This window comes from Miniopterus schreibersii (genome assembly GCF_964146895.1).
Source record: "Miniopterus schreibersii genome assembly, chromosome: 11".
Lineage (NCBI taxonomy): Eukaryota > Metazoa > Chordata > Mammalia > Chiroptera > Miniopteridae > Miniopterus > Miniopterus schreibersii.
Genome location: NC_138111.1, coordinates 41463113 through 41482148, shown reverse-complemented (window position 1 = coordinate 41482148; position 19036 = coordinate 41463113). Strand labels below are relative to the sequence as shown.

General features: G+C 41.9%; 1 protein-coding gene across 1 annotated transcript in view; it reads right to left on the bottom strand.

The window, feature by feature from the left end:
• The window catches only part of DOCK8 (dedicator of cytokinesis 8), a 182978-nt gene that overhangs the window by 48456 nt on the left and 115486 nt on the right, over window positions 1–19036 (bottom strand). The window contains exons 18-24 of the mRNA XM_081152481.1: window positions 16942–17043; window positions 13600–13695; window positions 12696–12930; window positions 11983–12147; window positions 10762–10931; window positions 8028–8123; window positions 5899–5994 (exon numbers count right to left, since the gene is read on the bottom strand). Coding sequence (XP_081008607.1) covers window positions 5899–5994; window positions 8028–8123; window positions 10762–10931; window positions 11983–12147; window positions 12696–12930; window positions 13600–13695; window positions 16942–17043 — 960 coding nt within the window. The remainder of the gene's footprint in view (window positions 1–5898; window positions 5995–8027; window positions 8124–10761; window positions 10932–11982; window positions 12148–12695; window positions 12931–13599; window positions 13696–16941; window positions 17044–19036) is intronic.

Sequence of the window (19036 nt, the reverse complement as noted above, 5' to 3'; positions counted from 1 at the left end):
CTCACTAACAGACTTTCTTACACTTTCTGTGCTGGTAGCTGCCTAAGCAGGCTGGGGACTAAAAATGCTCCTGACACACAGATGGTTACCATGGTGGCAGGAGGTGGGAAGGGTGTCCTCTTCTTGACCCCAAGTCAGGGGGCTTCCTCCTTGCAGCTGACAAAGCCAGGGAGCTTAATTTTTAGCTACTATGTCATAAGATTCCCCTTCTCTCAACTGCCTCTGTCCAGGAAGGCAGACCCTTGCTGGCTCCCAGAGCCACTTAGCTATCCGTCTGTCAGAGCACACAGCACACCATCGACAAGGGGACAGATTATGAAGTCGTTGTGAACTGAAGTCGTTGCTGAACCTGAAACTATAGTAAGGAAAATGGGAAGAAGTGTTCCTCCTATCTGGACTACAGTTGAAATGGAGAGCACAGATTTTTTCCTGGAAACAATTCTACAGTATGCTAGCTGGAAACTTGACCATTACTTGGAACATTACCTCTAAGAGAAATTATGTTTTGAGTTCTCTAAGACTAACTTGTTTTATTATATATTTTAAATATGTAAGTATATATATTTAAATGAAATATATTAAAATAAAAACCTGTGTGTCAACTGGTGATTGCATTATGACCATGTACCACCAGCTCAATGCCTACCACAATTTTAAACCAAGATCATGCTTATTTTTGGGACTTTTTCCCAGGACCAGGAGATTTGTGGGTCCATATGACTCCCTTGGATACGGTCGGAGGTTGCACCTTGTCTTTGTTGGAAGTTGCTCAGAGGAACGACTTATGGGAAAGACTGGGAGTTCTGGTGGTTGGGTGCCTACACCTGAGATCATTTTCATGAATGTGTCCAGGCTAGTCAGAGAATTGCCAGACACAAAAATGGCCCTGGAAGTTAAACCACCCACATTTCCCTACAGGTGACCCTCTAGGTCAGGGCTAGAAGAAGAGGAGAGACAGAGAGTTGTATGGGGAAAATGAGCCCTCCTCCCAACTGTTTCTAAGAATGCAGGACTGACAATTTTCATCAGCAGTGAGACAAACAGAGATAAATAAAAACAAAGAAATGATGAATTAAGAAGAGAGAAACAGGCAGATAGGCTTTCTGTGTTTCAAGTTTTAAGATAATGCCACGGCCAGCTTGGGGAAGACCTAAGAACACGGAACCTGAAAGCCCAGTGTAAGAACCATGGTTTCTCTTCACTGTCAAGTCCTTCATGGTTCAGGACACATGGACATGTCTGCACCCCACAGTCTCACACCCTTGAGGAGAGGACCTGGATGAGGGGTGGGAATTGGACTCCATTTTTGTCTGACAAAAGTGTCTCTCACTATGCTAACAAAGGACCTAGGAAGACAAGGCCTCTTTGTTCTGGGCTACCCTAATCTGGATTCTCTGCTGGCTCCTCCACCCCCGCACCAGGCTTTTAGAGCTCACTGTGGTATTGGGCTCCTGCCTGCTGCGTCTGGCCATACTACAATCAAATAAATAATTTGTACAATACCATACTTCCAACTAATGATCTCTCTCCAGACTGTCAGCAACTTGCCAGCTACCGTGTCCTTTGTATCTCTAGAGAGGAACACCCAGTAGAAATACAGGTGTCCCCCCAAAACGTATATATACTTTAACAGCCGGTAGCTCAATTTTGAAAATAAAATGTATTTTAAAAACACTGACTTCATAATTATTCAAAGAGTGTGTATACATTTTCTGGGACACACTAATATACAGTGGACACTCAGCCCATTACTTAAATATAGGGTGGGATAAGGCAGGAAAATATTTCCCTTCATACTGGCCTTTGTGACCCATTCAGAGCAGGGATACCTCTAAGAACACCTTGGTGCAGAAGTTCATGTCCTGAGTAAACTAGGTCACCCATTTACCTCTGGGTCCCCAAAGTCTGACTCAGCGGTTTATAGAAGCACACAGATTTATTCATTAGCAAGTGTGAAATTCACAAAAGGAGTGTGTTCAACAGTTCTAATGCCAAAGTGGTTGTTCATTGCTAAGTCCAAGAAGGCTGTCCTTTCTTTCTCCTCAAGCTTCTTGGGCAAAAAATAATTGTCTTAGTTTTTAAATAACTTCCTGGGTGTCCGTAAAGCAACTACACAAACAATGCATGGAGGACTGGGAGCCCTGTCTGAGTCTGAGATCAGTTTCTTTGCAAAGTTCTGGCTGGGGCTGATAGCTTCATTTGCCTCCGCCCCAGCCCTTAGATCCATTTCTTGCCCTTTTCTGCCTATCTCTGAACCTTGGGAAACTGATCTCCATGGACTACATCTCTGAGGCCTCCTTGGCCTTCTGGATGGAGTTGGCCAATGGAGGCACCAGCAAGGGATCAGTGGGAGGCAGAATAGAGAGGTCCTGGTATTTATCCACTCTGTGCCTCATTCCTGCCACAGCATGGTTCTGGCAGTGGCAACATTTCTCTAAGACTCCAGCTCCTGTCATGGGACATTCTCCTCTGCCTTTGCTTCCTCTAGGCCCCAGCTATAGTGCTTCCTACCCTTGCTCCTTTAGAGCTAGAAGAGCAGATTCCAGCACTTGCTGCTCCCTGGGTGCCTCATCAACCCTTATCTGCTTCTGTAACCTTACACACACCCTGGGCAGAGTCCCTCCAATAAATGCTTTTCAGTTAACCCTTTGAGTAATGCCAGCACTGTCCTGCCAGGACCCTGACAGACTTAGGTTATAATATGCAAAGCCCCGGGTACCGGTGTCTTGGGTGATCTGCATGTTGACCAACCCCCTCCATGTGCTCAGATCACCAAGAGTTTTCTTTCCAACTATTGCATCTGTTTAGCATAAGGGACTCCTAGAGGGATGGAGGACTATCAGTTTTAGCTTGTGCTTTCTCTCCTGGGCCCACCAAGTCCCAGTAAATAAACGTGCAAGACCAAAAGCAATTTTCACCTTTTCCATGATTCTTGGCTCCCTGTAGTTAGGGGCAGCAAAGGGGTACTGAGGAAGCCTTTGGTGGACCTGGAGAGCCCCCCGTGTGGCCACCACCCTTCCCCGGACCCCATCTGTAAACTGGGGGTGATAGAAAACTCCTGCCTCAAGGTTGTTTGAGGATTAAATGAGATGATGCTTAAAACGGTGTCCAGCACACACACAGTAAGATGTACAAGATATTTTCGATGCTATTATTTTTTCTTTCTCAGGGATACCAGCTGTTAGAAGAATTATATGAAGGGCAGAGCCATCGTATGCAGCACAGAAGGCCCGTGAGCCTTCATAAGAGAGTTCTAGGATGCAACGTGGGGCCATCAGCCGAGCAATGCTGAGATCATTCTGACTGGGACCAGGACAACTGCAGCCCTGCATTAAAGCTGGCTTCTGAATCCAAAGGTTCTGCGTGTGCTCAGTGTGTTTTGTAACTTTGACCTTCTGAGGAGAGGCAAATGGCAGAGAAATAGAACCTGGATCAGAACATTGCAGAATTGAGGCTCTGCCCCTCCCTGGCTGAGAGGACTGGGCAACCGCCTACTTACCCTTTGTGTCCTGTGTGTGCAATAGGGATAACTCCTCAGGGTGGTTCTCTCACAGGGCAGAACTACCCTGTGAGGTTTCAAGGACATAGTAAGGAGCCCCTAGAGCTGTCACCAGAACCCTCACATAGCACAGTCTGAGAACCATCATCTCAAGAGTTTGGTTCTCCAGTGTAACAACTGCAGTGCTTATGATACATAACTATTAAGTAATGCCTAAGAATGATTAGGTGAAGTGTGTGCGCACTGTGTGTACACGTGTGCGAGTAAATGAGAATACATCTTTAAATTGACATACTACTTTTCTTTGGGACTGTTTTCCTATGAGATTTTACAGTATTGAATTTAGATTTTGCTTCTTGCTTTTTAAAAAATCTGCCACATGACAGATGATGTCAGTTTGAGGTTATTTGTATCCATTAGCTATGGAAGGATTAGGACCCAAGTGAATCGTCTTTATGGAGAAACGTGGTGGTGGGCGGGATGGGTAAGTAGAAGCAGGATGTACGGGGCATGGGGTGTTGGGTTTGATAGCTCTCATGCCTCCAGAAAGAGTTTAATGGCCAGTCCATTTGGTGCCAGAGCCCAGAGCTCCTGTGTCACTGCTAATGCTGTTGCTCTGAGACTTGTGAGCTGCAGCCATCCCCCTCATCAGCGTGGCTTTTAGAATGCAAAGTGCTGGTGCTGTCTGGGTATAAAGATACTTAGCTTTGTTTAGAGCAGAGGCGGCATGGACTAGTGCATCTTAGAGGTCACCTGGGAAGACAGGTTAATGGGCATTGCTGGCTTCCAGTAGTTCTAGGGAGGGTCTCAGGAATCCACTTTATTTTTGCTAAGCATCCCCAGGTGATTCTCTTGCAGGGATTTGAGACTGTACTTTGAAAAGACACCTCTCCAGCAAAACCTTTCTTAAGCTAGGGGTTGGAACTTGGTGAGACTCTAGGGAATTTGAATTGTAGATGCGTTTCTGTGGCACTGGCCTGATTTTTTTTAACCTCATTGCACATCACTTCCCATTTCCTCCCCAGTGTGTGTTTTATGTTTGTTTCCTCGACCCTCTTGTTCTCTACATACTATTGTTCAGTATTGTCCCCTCTTTCTTAGGCTTGAACATACATAGACAAACTAGAGCTCAGGTAAAAAAATCTTACCATCTCTCTAAACAAAGAATTATCCACTTACCAGGGGAAAGAACCCAGTAAATATAAAGCTAGCTCTGTCACTAAATCTCAACCTGCCACTAATCTTAATTCTTCTGATTGTTTGTCTGTATATTTTTATGTATTTGGTATCTGTATTTTTATACCTTTTTCATTTAACATAATTTCACAATGCATCTCCATTTATCAACGTTGACTAAATAGTTATTCTTATTGGCTTTATGGTAAAATCTTTTCACTTCTAATAATAGTTAAACAAAATATAGATACTACTATTATTCTTTTAATTTTAAATTTAAGGAATACGTTGTGCTTTTGCTTTTCTGCTAGAGAATGGATAGAAGTTGTAGGATAAACAGATTTACAAGTTTCATTTTTTCTCCCCAATAGTTAGTTGCTGCTTGCATGATAGCACACTGTGTGCTGGGGCTAGAGATAGGGTAATGAGGAAGATTGACCTAAATCCTAGAAATGTAATATAAAAGACAGTACAGCAATTATGAATTGTGATAAGTGCTAAATATGATGTTTAACAGGAGAATAACACAGTGGAAGACATACTCCAGTATCGGGTGCTCAGACAAGGCCTCTTGGAGGTGATGACATTTAAGCTGAAACCTAAAGAGAAGACACAGAAAAGTATGTGCATGGGGAGGAGAGAGAGAATTTGAAAAAGCCTCTGAGGCTCAAAAGGCCTTGGCATCTTCAAAGAACCAAAAGGGGAACCATGTGGCTGAATGAGGGGGATATGGAATGAGATGAGTCAGTTAGAGATGGAGGGAAACAGAATTACATGAGAGCTTTGTGGACCATGAAAAAATGTGTGCTTTATTTCCCATACTTTGAAAATCATTAATGGATTTTAAAGAAGAGAGTCCCATTATCGATTTAATATTGGGAGCCCTGTGCAGAATGGACGAGCTAGGGCAGAAATGAAAGCAGGCAGCCAAAGAGGAAGCTATTGCAAGAGGCACCTGAGAGATGATGGTGGTGTGGCCAGGTGATGGGTGATGAAGCTGGTGAGAACCCAGGAGTAGATTTTAAAAATAGAATCAACAAGATTTGGTATAAGACAGGTGAGGGGTGAGGGAGAGTAAGATTTTAAAGAATGACCCCAGGTTTTTTAGCAGAAGCAACTCAGTAGATGAAAGGTCAGCTCCTAATATGGGACACTTCGCTCCCTTCCTGCGATGCGCTTTTCACGCCCTACTGAGCACAGACATAAACACGCAAGAATCTCACCAGAAGTTCAAAGAAGAACCAGGAGTACTTGAAGACTGTTTCTCTCACCATTCCAGTGCTGACCACCATCTGCAGGGCAAGCTCCTCATGGAAATGCTAGACGGTAAACACCCCAAAAACCATTACATTCATGCAATGACAGTCTGTGAAGATAAATGCTTTATACTCTAACACCCCTTCTCTTTTTACCAATTGTAATAGCTTCTTAGTTACTGATGCATGTGTCCTAGATGCCCTAGACCACAGACGAATGGAAAAGTCAATGCTGAAATAACCTGAGCTTGGCAAACATTTAGGCAGGTAGGAGAAGGTTAGTGGTAGTGTCACACAGGAGAGCTGGATTTGAAGGAATGGCCAACCTTTAGATTATCCACAATATACAGTATGCACACAACCCAATTTACTAATTCTTATGTACATTAAAACTTGAGAGTTACTCAGCTAAACTAAAAGGAGACAAATGGAAAATCTATGTGCAGATGTCTGGGGATTCTAACTATAGTATTTACATCCCCAACTGGTTCCAGTGATAAATGGAGACTGCTGAAGCTTGTCAGTGGGTTCCACTCGCTCTGCCAGGCAAATCAAACCTTTATAATCTTAACACACATTCATACATTTGTTTGCTGTTGGGAGCCTTTATGAAGCGTTCCCACCTGGGAGAGGTGTGAGGCTGAGTGTTAACCTAGCAGGTGGTCTAAGTGTGCATGTGATGTAACGTGGCTGCACACAATCTTCCCACAGTAGGAGAGACACCGCTCCACCGGCTTCAAAGGGAACCTCCGGAAAATAGGTCAGTTTGACTGCCAGAGTCTTAAGGCAAGAAGAGATTAGAGAAGATAAACTGCTTCTTAAGGCATTTATGCTGCTTACTGGGTGACATTATTATAAGAACACCTTGCTCTGGAGGTTACAGGAAGTAGTGAAGCAGCTAAACCATGTTTGCTCAGTTAGTAAGGAAACATACCTGCTAAACTTCCTTCTGAAATGATTTTCTTCTGGTCATTGACGTGACCAGAAGCCAAGTTAAAACAAAACAATTGCAAAACCAGATAATGACAGTGCCTGGGAGAAGTCAGGCCCTGCCTTGAGGCTGTTGTCAGGCTGTAGGAAAATCCTGGTTTCAAGAAGGAAAATGGTACCTGTCACCACCAGTCACTACAAAGCTCAAAGCTAGGTTTAAAGTAAGTGAAAAATTTATTTTCAGCACCTACCCATATCTCCTTCCACTTCTTTTACAATGATCTCCTGGAACCTCTCCCCAGATTATGGTGCCTGGATTCCTGCAGCGTGCAGCCCTGCAGGGCCCCCTACGCTGGATGTTTCCCTCGCCCAGTTCCGAGTAAGCTATGCTGAGGTTCATTTCTTCCTCGCCTGTTTAATACACATTTTCCTGAGATGTCCGCTATTGCAAATGGCTTCCATCTTCATAGAGGTCTTGAAACACACTCAAGACTTTAACTTAAGTAGTTACTATAATGGTGCGACTCTTGGGTGCATGGCAGAGGAGAAAACTTGGGACAGACAGCTTCCCTCCCCGCCCCGCTTAGATGACACAGGCAGTGACTATGACTGGAGAATTTTGTTAATATAAGGAATTCTGGTGAGCAGTTTAACTGCTTGTAAAGTCTCTGAACTCATAAGAAAGGCTCATTAGAAAGAATCACTAGGAAGCATTTCATATTCCTATGATGGAGTATAAGGAATATGCAGTATTAAAATATGTAATATTATATGTAGTATTAAAATAAATGATACCTAATTATTGCCATTCACTTTTGTTGAGGCTGAATTGTCCCCAGCTCACCTTCTCCTAAAAAAAGCTAATGCAGTGGTTCTCAAAGTGTGGTCTGTGAATCAGCATCAGCTAGAGGCTTGTTAGAAATGCAAATTCTTGGATTCCACTTCAGATTACTGAATCAGAAACTTGGGATAGGGTCCAGCAATCAGTTTTAGCAAGCTACCCAGGTACGTCTGATGCGTGGTAAGTTGGAGAAACACTGAGTTAATAGGCAACTACATGTTCAAAAAATGGGGGATAGGGACAGGGCCCCAAACATGTATGTGTGTTTGTGAAGGGTGGGAAAACAAGGCACCGGGAAATATCCTAACACTGCCCTGCTCAGTACCTTTTTGCTGGTTGGCCTTGGGGCTCCGGTTGCACTTGGAACATCATTATTGCCAGAACCATAGTAAGACATCCGGTTGCAGCTGCGATCAGCAATCTGAAACACACAAACCATGAACCGACAGTGGTTCACTGAAGAGGATGAGCCAGGGGCCTGGAAATTGCCACCTCAAAATTAATTTTTAATGTACTTCCTACCTTTGCCCTGGTTACAAAGGTAAAACAACTGTTATACATAAATGTAAAACAAAGCAAAGAAGGTAAACTTACACCTAATTCCCCTTGCGCCTGAGACAACTACTGACAACAGCTTGGTGTGTAGTAACTTAGAGTAAAACCTAGTTAAGTACCAGGGGGTGCTTCATAGTCCCTTCAACATTCTCAGTCTGTGACTTTATTGGGACAGCAGAAAAAACCATGTGGGAACAGTGCCTCTCTGTGGGTTAGTATGGTACTGTACCTAGCCTCCTAAACGCTGTTTTTAAGAAGCTCTCAAAAATCACTTTGGACAAAGTTTTCTCCCCTTGCTACAAAACAATTAGAAAATTCTTAACCTAGTCCATATAGAAATTTAATATTTTCACTTTTATTAAAGAAAACTATTATGATTAAGGCTGTCAATAACTGTAGATCACTTCTCCACTGGGCAACCAGAAAATGATATTGTTCAAAGGGACCTTAAATATGAGGTTGAACCATGGCGTGCTGGAAAATGTTTAACAATCAGCTCTCAGGGGTGGGGCGGCAGGGACTGAATTGTAACATTTGCCAGTTTCTGTGCTGTAACTTCTTCCATCATGGCTGATTTCAAGTTAACAGGACGCCACTGAGCATAACACTGAGAAGAGATGTGCAGTAGCAAACCATTATATGGGATTTCCATCAAACGGATATAGTAGACATAAATAACCTCAAGAACACAGATAACACTAAAGTGTAGTAGAATAATTAGGAAGGGATAAGGTTTGAGGACTACCTTTGCAAAGTGGAATAATTTCAGAATTATGGACAAGTTCCAAAGTTGGCACAGAGAGATCTAGTACACCCTTCTCCAGGTTCCATTAATGACTATGGTACATTTGTCAAAACTAAGAAATTAACATTGGCACATTACCATTAACTAAACCACAAACTTTATTCAGATTTCACCAGCTTTTCCACTAATGTCCTGTTTCTGTTTCAAGATACAGTCCAGGATACCACAGTGCATTTAGGTTACCCTTTTTGTTCGTTTGTTTTTTAAATATGTTTTTGTTGATTTTTAAAGAGAGAGGAAGGGAGAAGGGGAGAGAGAGAGAAACATCGATGAGAGAGCTGCCTCCTGCACGCCCCCTACCAGGGACTGAGCCCGAAACCTGAGCATGTGCCCTGACTGGGAATCGAACCAGGAACCTTTTGGTACATGGGATGACGCCTAACCAACTGAGCCACATCAGTCAGGGCGGATCCAGTGTTTTTAAAAGATGCATGGATGATTCTTAAGTTCAGCCAGGGTTCAAAACCTCCACAGAGATGAGGACAGTAAGGCCGAGGGCAGAAACTGACTTGCCCATGACCACAAGGCTAGCTGGTGTCAGAGTTGGCCCAACCCTGGTCTCCAGATCCCCTTCATCACAACATACTGTCTCAAGTGGGTGGATTTTGTAAGGGAAACTGTGCCAAAACCTAGAGAGTTTGATTCATCATCATCAGGGGAAATGATCTTACTCTAAAAGCTTAGCCACTTTGAGGCAAATTTGGAAAAAAAATTCACACTAAGAATTCATGGTAGCTTTGTGAAAAACAACAGGAAGCCGAAAACCAAAAACCAAACCCACTGAATTATATACTTTAAAAGGGTGAATTTTATGGTATGTGAATTATATCGCAATTTCAAAAAATTTCAAACGAGAGACATTCTACAAAATACCCGACCAGTACTCCTCAAAATGTCAAGGTCATCAAAACAAGAAAAGTCTAAGAAACTGTCACAACCAGGAGGAGCCTAAAGAGACAGGAGTACAAAGTATAATGTGGTGTTCTGGACGGGATCCTGGACAGAGAAAGGACATTAGGGGAAAACTGAGACAATACGAACTTTAGTTATTAATAATAACATATCAACAGTGGTTCACTAATTGTGACAAGTGTACCATTATAATGTGTGGGAAACTGGGTATGTGGTATACAAAAACTCTCTGTACTGTATTCACGATGATTCTATAAATCTAAAACTGTTATAAAATAATAAACAGTTTATCAAGAAAAAGCAATAGGGAAAGTCACCAACCCTCTCAGTTTTCATTTGTTTATAAAATGTGGTATTGCTTTTGGGATTATAATATGGGATAATCTGTCTATAGATGTTAACTGATGCAAAAGGCAGATATGAAAAAACAAAACAAAACAAAAGACAACATTTCTAGGCATCAAAAAAAGTTAAAGCTACATTTTTTTCCCTTGAAAATAAAATTCATGATATTCCTTGACTCCTTGTGGCTACACCAGCTATGCCCTAAACACTTCCTGCCAGAGCGAATGAACCCAGCAGACCCTCAAACGCCAGCCTCGCCTCTGCATCTTTCAGAAAGGCCTCAATCACCTCAAAAGAAAACATTAATAGCTCTGACGCTGAGCAGGAAAGCATCTGACCACACAGTGGGCAGCGGTCATGATTGATTTTGTGTTGTTTCTCTAAGTGTTAGATAAAAATAAAAAAGCCTGCCTCACTCCCCCGGGTTGGCCGCCTCCCCTACCTTTGAGGACATGATGCTCTTCACTTCCTCATCTGCCGCACAGTGTGTCCCCGTGAGGTCTGGGTTACTGCTGCTCATCACCCGGGCCTGCAGCAGCTTCGAGCTCACGGCAGCCGCAGATGTGCGTCCGTACGTGTGGTAGCGAGGGTCAGGGAGGGCAGTGGAGCCGCCTGCACCCCATCAGGTACGGACATGTCAACAGAAAGGGGGTCAGAGTCACTTTCTGGGCTTGAGGAGAACTGAAGAGGGATGGGGTTGATAGTGGAATGAAACCTACTAGGTTAGGCCTTGGAATTAGGGTCTTATTATCAAATGGGTAGGGGAGGCCAGGGAGGCAATGATTTGGGGAAAAGTAGACAGGATGCAAGGCAGTAGGGAATGGTGAGAACTGTGGTAAAGTGGAAACAAGGGCCTCATCCAAAGGCAGGAGCTGCTACTCAGCTCCAGCTGATTACTGCCAGGGGGGAACTGCCCTCAGGGTGAACAGAGCTTCTGATTTCTTAAGACAAGCTGAAAACATGGATATTTTTTATTTATTAATATTTAAATGATGACAACTTTGTAAGTGCTACAGTAAGGTTTTTCTGAGATTTCAGAATCCCAGGAGTCATCTGAGCCTTAGGAGGATCAGTGTATACTATATATCCATGTTTTCACCTTTAAGTATCTACTTATCTTCAAAATTGATTATGCGAGTCTATGATATATTACCAGTATTTTAAAAAACTCAATTGAAATGGTAGGTTTACTTGAAATAAGGCTGCATGGACTAATAAAAAGGCCACACTTCTTCCTTAGGGCCTGGGACTTTGTGAGCTTGTTGATGCTACATTTTATATCATGCTGACCAGAGTTCTGTTTGAGTGTTATTGATGTAATAATGAAGAGTGGAGAAATTAATTATTATTATTTCAAAAGTTTAGTTTGGGGGAAATGAGACGAGGGATTTAACTAGGTGAAGACCCATGAGGAATTGTGAGGAATTATCAAAACAGCAGAAAAAATAAGTGCATAGGGTATATAAAGAGGGATGGAGGCAGGAAGAGAGCAAGAGAAAAATCCAGAAATAAACTTTTAGTTTTAATTTTCAGGTCCTATTTGTGTCATTCTGAAAAATAAAATTTAAACTTCACGATTTTTATTTTATTTTGAATGACGTAGTAGTGGGGTGGGGGTGAGGGTACCCTGCCCCCTAGACTCCCACCGTCCAGGCAACGCTACCTGACTTGGGCGGGTCCTTCTGCAGCTCCGGCAGGCGGAAGACGTAGTGCACGTAGGAGGCCAGCAGGCAGTTCCTCCCGTGCTGGTCTTTGCTCAGGTCCTTGCTGTTGTGCAGACTGTTGGCGATGGCCACCACCGACTCGAAGGCAAACTGGGAGAAGTTGGCTGAGGAACCAAGATAAGAACAGGCAGCCTCACAGTCGGTCCTTACTGAACCCAAGGTAAAGCGTTCTCCAGGGCAGTGACAGGGAGCCCTGACCACTGGCCAAGAGACCCAGTCTGGTCAAGGTGATGGCCTGGGAAGGAGTGAGTGTTTTAGGAAGCCCCAGCATGCCAGCTCTGCTTACTGCCAATGACTCCAAGTCTCCTCCCTCATTTTCCTCCCCCCACCAGCACTGTGGCTCTTCACGGCAAAGACATTAGACTGTCCAGACATCCTCCCCTCTCTAAACCATGACGTGAACTGGTGCTACTCAGTGGGGTCTGCACTGACTTCAGCAGCATCTGGGAGCCTGCTAGAAATGCAGAATCTCAGGCCCCTCCCTACATCTTAAATTTTTTTTTTAACATACAGGGAGAATAAAAAATAGCACCGGTCTGGGCCTCCCTTGGCCTCATACCATCAACAGAAAGGAAGATCACGCTGTCCCTGCTCCTGGGATTTCCTAACACACGGCACTGCCTGCCTCTTCCAGCCTCCTCCCACCCCCTACCTGTCTGGCCGGCGATGACCATGGGCTGCACCGACAGCTGGAAGAGCTTGTCCAGCACCAGGTGCAGGAAGAGCACCAGGGGCTCCAGGCGGGAGGAGTTGAGGCAGATGATGCTGAGCTTCAGCTCATGCTCCAGCGTTGTCTCACTGATCTTCTGATCCAGCACGCGGATAGGGAAGGTCACTTGGCTCTCCAAGGAGTGGCAGAGAGTGAAGAACTTCTCCAGGTGGTTGTCCTGGGAAGGCAGACAGCAGACCCCATGGGTCTCATCCCATCAAGGTTCACCCAGTGATTCATAAACACAATCAATTAGCTCCTTACAGGCAGAGCCTCTTACCCATGTTGGAGACCAGAAATTCTAAGACATGGATGTTTCAGAACAAGGTTATGAACTGCTTTGGAGAGTGGTGTGCACAAAATAGAACCTCTCAATAATTATTAACTGAAGAAAAAATAATTTGGACTCTGATATATTATGTAAGCAGAGGCAAGCACACCAGGTAAGCATATACAGCCAAAAAACGCTTCTACATACGCAGGTGCAAAACTCAAACAGTGGCAGGAAAAGGAGGGAACGTAGAAGCAGGGGGAAATGGCTGGTGAAATGGCAGAATTACAGAGGGAGTGAGAGACTTCAAACGAAATCTCCCCACATAATTTCTCAGGGACTGGGTTCCTTCATCTAGGTGCTCAACCTTTTTATAAGGTCTTCCCATTTAAACAAAAATTAAATTTGAACAAGCTTGTAAGACCCATAAAGAACTAAAGGCTATTTTTGTTTAATCCATGCACAAAGATTTTCATTGGTCTTTTATTGGACTGTCCTTAAAAGGTTCTCGGCTGCAACCCCATCTTCATTCTCAGTCTCCCGCTCTGATGCGAAGTGGACCTCGATGTTCCTTACCTGGGTGTGAACAGAAGAAACAGCTTGCACTTCAATGTTAAACACTCCCTTGTGTCCTTCAGCCCACTTAATGGGAGGATTCTGTAAAGGGACTTTCTGTGTTAAAGGAAAAAAAGAAAAGATTAGCAATTCAATCCCCTTTTCTGATTACTAACAAGCAAAGCGAGGCAACTTGGCTGTAAATGTCAGGGTTATACTAATATAAAACTCCCTGGAAAACAAACAGAACTGGCCTTGGAGTTAGAAACCCTGGGTTTAAGTTCAGTTCTGCACTGAACTAGTTACTTTTACTTTGACAAGAAAATTAAACTCTCTAGGCCTTCGTTTTCTTATGCTGAAAGGAGGAGTTTGAACGGAGTGATCTGTCTTTAAACGCCCATCCAGCATTATAAATCCTTGATTCTAGGAACTGAAATAAAGTAATATGTTGGCAATTTCCCCATGAATCAGGAATGTCAGGAAAAGGCATAGAGTGTCTTTACACAACATAAAATTTTAATGTTTTGGATCGCCTGCAATTACTTTCTCTTTTAACAAAATGTTTCCAAGCAGCAGTCCTGCTGGGTTCCTGCTTTAATTATTTTAAATGACTCTTTTATACCATTTATGCATCAATAGCTCTGTGGTTCTAAGAGGCCATTTCTTGCCTTAAATTACCATGGAATTATCTTCCTCAAGAGACATCAGACAGCACTGAGTGAAGAGGGCCTAGCCTAATACAGCCCCGTGAGTATGGATTTTGCATCTCTTGCATTTTAATGGCAGGAGGCATGCTGTATTGGCAAGGGTAGGGTGTGTGCATGGGGTGGGTACTTTTGGAAATATCTATGACAGAGTCACAAACAGGGGTCAAAGCTGGATCCAGCCCACAGACAAGTTCTGTTTGGCTCAGTGTTGGAAACTTTTTTGAATTAATTGCCAACATTTAAAAGTCAAAAATTTCACATAAAAGCCTATTTTCTGACTTCTTTTGAGAACTAGAGGATATGAAGACTTTGGGCTTGCATCCCAGAATGGCACTGATCTGTGAAGCGGAGGAGCAGCTGTGACCTTCACTGGGTAATCTCCAGCATGAACAAATTCCACCAGGGCCTGGCACTCATCATCAATGAGTCCAATTTCTGGAGACACCAGAGTCTGACATCGACGATCTTAAGCAGCACTGTCCACTAAAAAATATGTTGTAAGCCACATGTCACTTAAAATTATCTAGTAGTCACATTTGAAAAATTAAAAAGTAACATGTGATAGTAATTTTAATGTACATAGCCTAAATATATAGCCTAAAGATTACTGTTTCAATATGTAATCAATATAAAAATTATGAATGATATTTTACATTCTTTTTTTCCTACTAAACCTTTGAGACCGGGTTTGTATTTTATACTTACAGCACATCCCTATTTGGACAAGACACATTTTAATAGCTACACGTGACTAGTGGCAACTGTAATGGACAGTATAGGACTAAAGGATATTAGGAGAGGCTGCGAGTATATCTTTGAAGATAGGTTAGAGCAAGTAAGTAAAAAGGAAATAATATTTACTTAAGAATAGAGTTTGTTGCTTGATATGTATTATTTCACTTAACATCCACAGCAACCTTATGGGCAGGTATGGGCTAGGTTTCATCCTTGAGATGCAGAGAGGGTAAGCAATTTACCCATGTTCGCACAGCTAGGGAGTGGCAGAATCTGGATTTTGAATCAAAATTTGTCTGTCTCTAAAACCTAGGTTTGCTCTGCAGCATTAAGAAGACAATTGAGGGTGCTAAGAAATTAGAATGTTTGTGATGAAAAGGTGGTTTTGAGGGCATCAGAAGGGACTGTGTGTCCGAATCATAAAGAGTAATCAGGGCATGTCTTTGAACATACTCAGGTGGATCTCAGGTGGTTCTGAGGAGAGCAGTTTTGGTCTAAAGTTGGGCATATAACTTTGGCCCAGGGCAAAGAAAGCTTCTCTCTCTAGACAAAAAAGGTAGTAAGAGAAAAATGGAATAGCCTGAGGATGGGGGATGGGTAATCAGAGCAGGGAAGAAAGTTGACTATTAAGGTTGGAACTAAATTAAAATTCCTGGGAAATTCTTCAACTTGAAAATTACAAAACAATAATAAAAAATAAATAACCCAAAAGAGATGAAGGGGGATCTATAGATTAAAAGAGTCTTAAAAGACAAGTCAACCAATAGCAATGTATGAACCTTATTTGTTTTTTTTGTGGTTTTTGTTTTCAATTCTCACCTGAGGACATATTTTTCCATTGCTTTTCAGAGAGTGAGTGGAAGCAGGAGAGAGAGAGAGAGAGGGAAACACCGATGTGAGAGAGAAACACATCGATTGATTGCCTCCTGTGCGCACCCCGACTGAGCCTGGGATCAAGCCTGCAACCAAGGTACATGCCCTTGGCTGGAATCGAACCTGGAACCCTTCAGTCCGAGGGCTGACGCTCTAACCACTGAGCAAAACTGGGTAGGGCTATATGAACCTTATTTGGACCTTGATTCAAACAATTATAAGTAAAAATATGACATTAATGAGATAATTTGAAATTTGATTACTGAGTTAATATTTGAAGATATTAAGGAATTATTCATTTTTAAGGTATAACAATGGTATTGTGATGGTTAAAAAAAAAGAGCCCTTATCTTTGAAGGTACATTCTAAAATATGTTTAAAGGAAATGCTATGATGTCTGGGATTTTCTTCAAAATTATATTATTGAAATAAACTATGCCAACCAGACTGAGAATATGAGAGCCAGAGCTGGTGGGGTCAAGATGGGGAGTCCCCTGGGCTCCCCTATAATGGGTGTACTGCCGCAGAGTGGATGAACAAGAGACACTGCAGGAAACAGGAGGAGGGAAAGACTACTGGCATTAGCAAAGAAAGAAAAACCCCACTATCATCTGGGGACAGTGACAACTGATGTAGAGGAGAAACTGATGGAATTTAGCCTGGGAACCTTTTGTAAGGATCCGTACTGAGAGCAGCTGTTACAAGTGGGCTCTGTTTGCTTCCCCTTTCATAAAACATTATCCTATGAATTCCTTTATGTGGATAATGCAAGGTAGTGCTGCCTCTGGCACAGGCCACATTTACTAATTGGAACTGGTTACTAATTGGAACTGGTGATGTCTAAATGAATGAGTTTTCATGGCCAGTTGTCTTTCCCATCCTATCAGAACCATGTGTTCTCAGAAAACACCATATGCTGACAAATGACTGTTCCCCCAAACATGCTGAGCATCCTTGATCCTGTTTAAGGGCCTGGGAAGTGGATCTGGGAAGGTGGTCAAAGACCATGGCTGGACAAGAAACGGCTGGTGGCCAGCTTGCTGGTTACCTCTGCAGAATGCATGGAGTAGTTGGGTGGCAACTTTTCCAAGGCAACTGGGAGACAGTAGGATCCAGTTTGAAGACGATCATTTAAGAGAATTGGCAGCCACTGAAACAGATGATGTAAAGAATAAAGTGGAATTTATTACTACATATAATTCTGGCATTTTATCTAGCTCACAATAATCAAATGCAACTAAATGATGATTAGATATTGACCAGGACTCCTTTCGGCAGTAATTTCTGTCAAGTTCTTTGCATTTTAAATTCTGTGAGAGCTCCTGAGATGGTAATATCAATGATTTACTGCTTTCAGAGACAAAGTAGTAGCATTTTTCTTTAAAGCCAATGTTTGTGTGTGTCTGAACAACATCAATGTTTAGGTTAACTATTATACTTTTTAAAGAAACAACTTTTTTCTCCTTGGAGAAAAAAAGAGCTAGTTTTATACAGAGGTGGGCAAAAGTAGGTTTATAGTTGTGAGTACGCAAAACAGTTTATTCTTGTTGTATTTTTATTTTATTAATTACTGTATTATTTCCCATACAAACAGCTGTAAACCTATTTTTGCCCACCCTGTATGTGAGGCATATATATAAAACTTGGAAATAACAGATATTTCAATGCTTTTTTAAAAATTTTAAATTTACTAGTTAATTCTAAATGCACGGTAAACAAATACATATAGAGTCTCCCAATGATACATTTTTGTACTAAATGACCCTCTGTAATTTAAAAAATAATGATATATTCAAATGATAGATTTAGAGACACACAAACCTTGAGAATGGACATAAAAACTATAAATACAACAACACAACATACCCAGTACTTCAATGGCCAAGGCTTAACAGACTTTGAAATATCATTGAATTAAAGGGTTTTATTTTTTAGTTTTTTAACTTAGAAAAAATTATTTAAATCATTTTTTACTTTTTAGTTACAGTTGACTTGCTATATTATATTAGTTTTGGGTGTATACCCCAGTGATTAGATATCATATAACTTACTGAATAATCATCCTGATAAATCTCATACCCACCTGGCACCATACATAGTTATGAGAATATTATTGACTATATTCCCTATGCTGTACTTTACATCCTCATGACTATTCTGTAACAACCAATTTGTACTTCCTAATCCCTTCACCTTTTTCACCCATCCCCCAACCCCGCCCATCTGGCAACCATCAAAATGTTCTCTGTATCTATGAGTCTGTTTCTGTTCTGCTTGTTTTATTTTGGTTTTTAGATTCAATTGTTGATAGATATGCATTTATTGCCATTTTAATGTTCAAAATTTTGATCTTTTTTTTCCTTCTTCTTCTTAAGACCCTTTAACATTTCATGTGATACTGGTTTGGTGGTGATGAACTCCTTTAGCTTCTTGTCTGGGAAGTTCTTTATCTGTTCTTCGATTCTAAATAATAGCTTTGCTGAGTGGAGTAATCTCGACTGTAGGTCCTTGCTTTCCATCACTTTGAATATTTCTTGCCAATCCCTTCTGGCCTGCAAAGTTTCTGTTGAGAAATCAGCAGACAGATTTATGGGTGTTCCCTTGTAGGTAACTAACGGCTTTTCTCTTGCTTCTTTTAAGAATCTTTGTCTTTAACCTTTTGCATTTTAATTATCATGTGTCTTGGTGTGGGCCTCTTTGGGTTCCTCTTGTTTGGAACTCTGTGCTTTCTGAACTTATATTTCTTTCACCAGGTTAGGGAAGTTTTCTGTCATTATTTTTTTCAAATAGGATTCAATTTCTTGCTATCTCTCATCTCCTGGCACCCCCATGATGTGAATGTTGGTACGCTTGAAGTTGTCCCACACCTTATACAATGCCAATTTTTAAAAACTCCTGTTTTCTTTTTGCTGTTCTGATTGGGTGTTTTCTGCTTCCTTATATTCCAAATCACTGCTTTGACTTTCAGATACATCTATTCTACTCTTGATTCCCTGTAAATTATTCTTCATTTCAGTTAGTGTATCTTTCATTTCTGACTGATTCTTTTTTGTGGTTTCCATTTCTTTTTCTTTGCTGTTGAAGTTCTCACTAAGTTCATTGAGCATCCCTATAACCAGTGTTTTGAACTCAGCGTTTGTAGA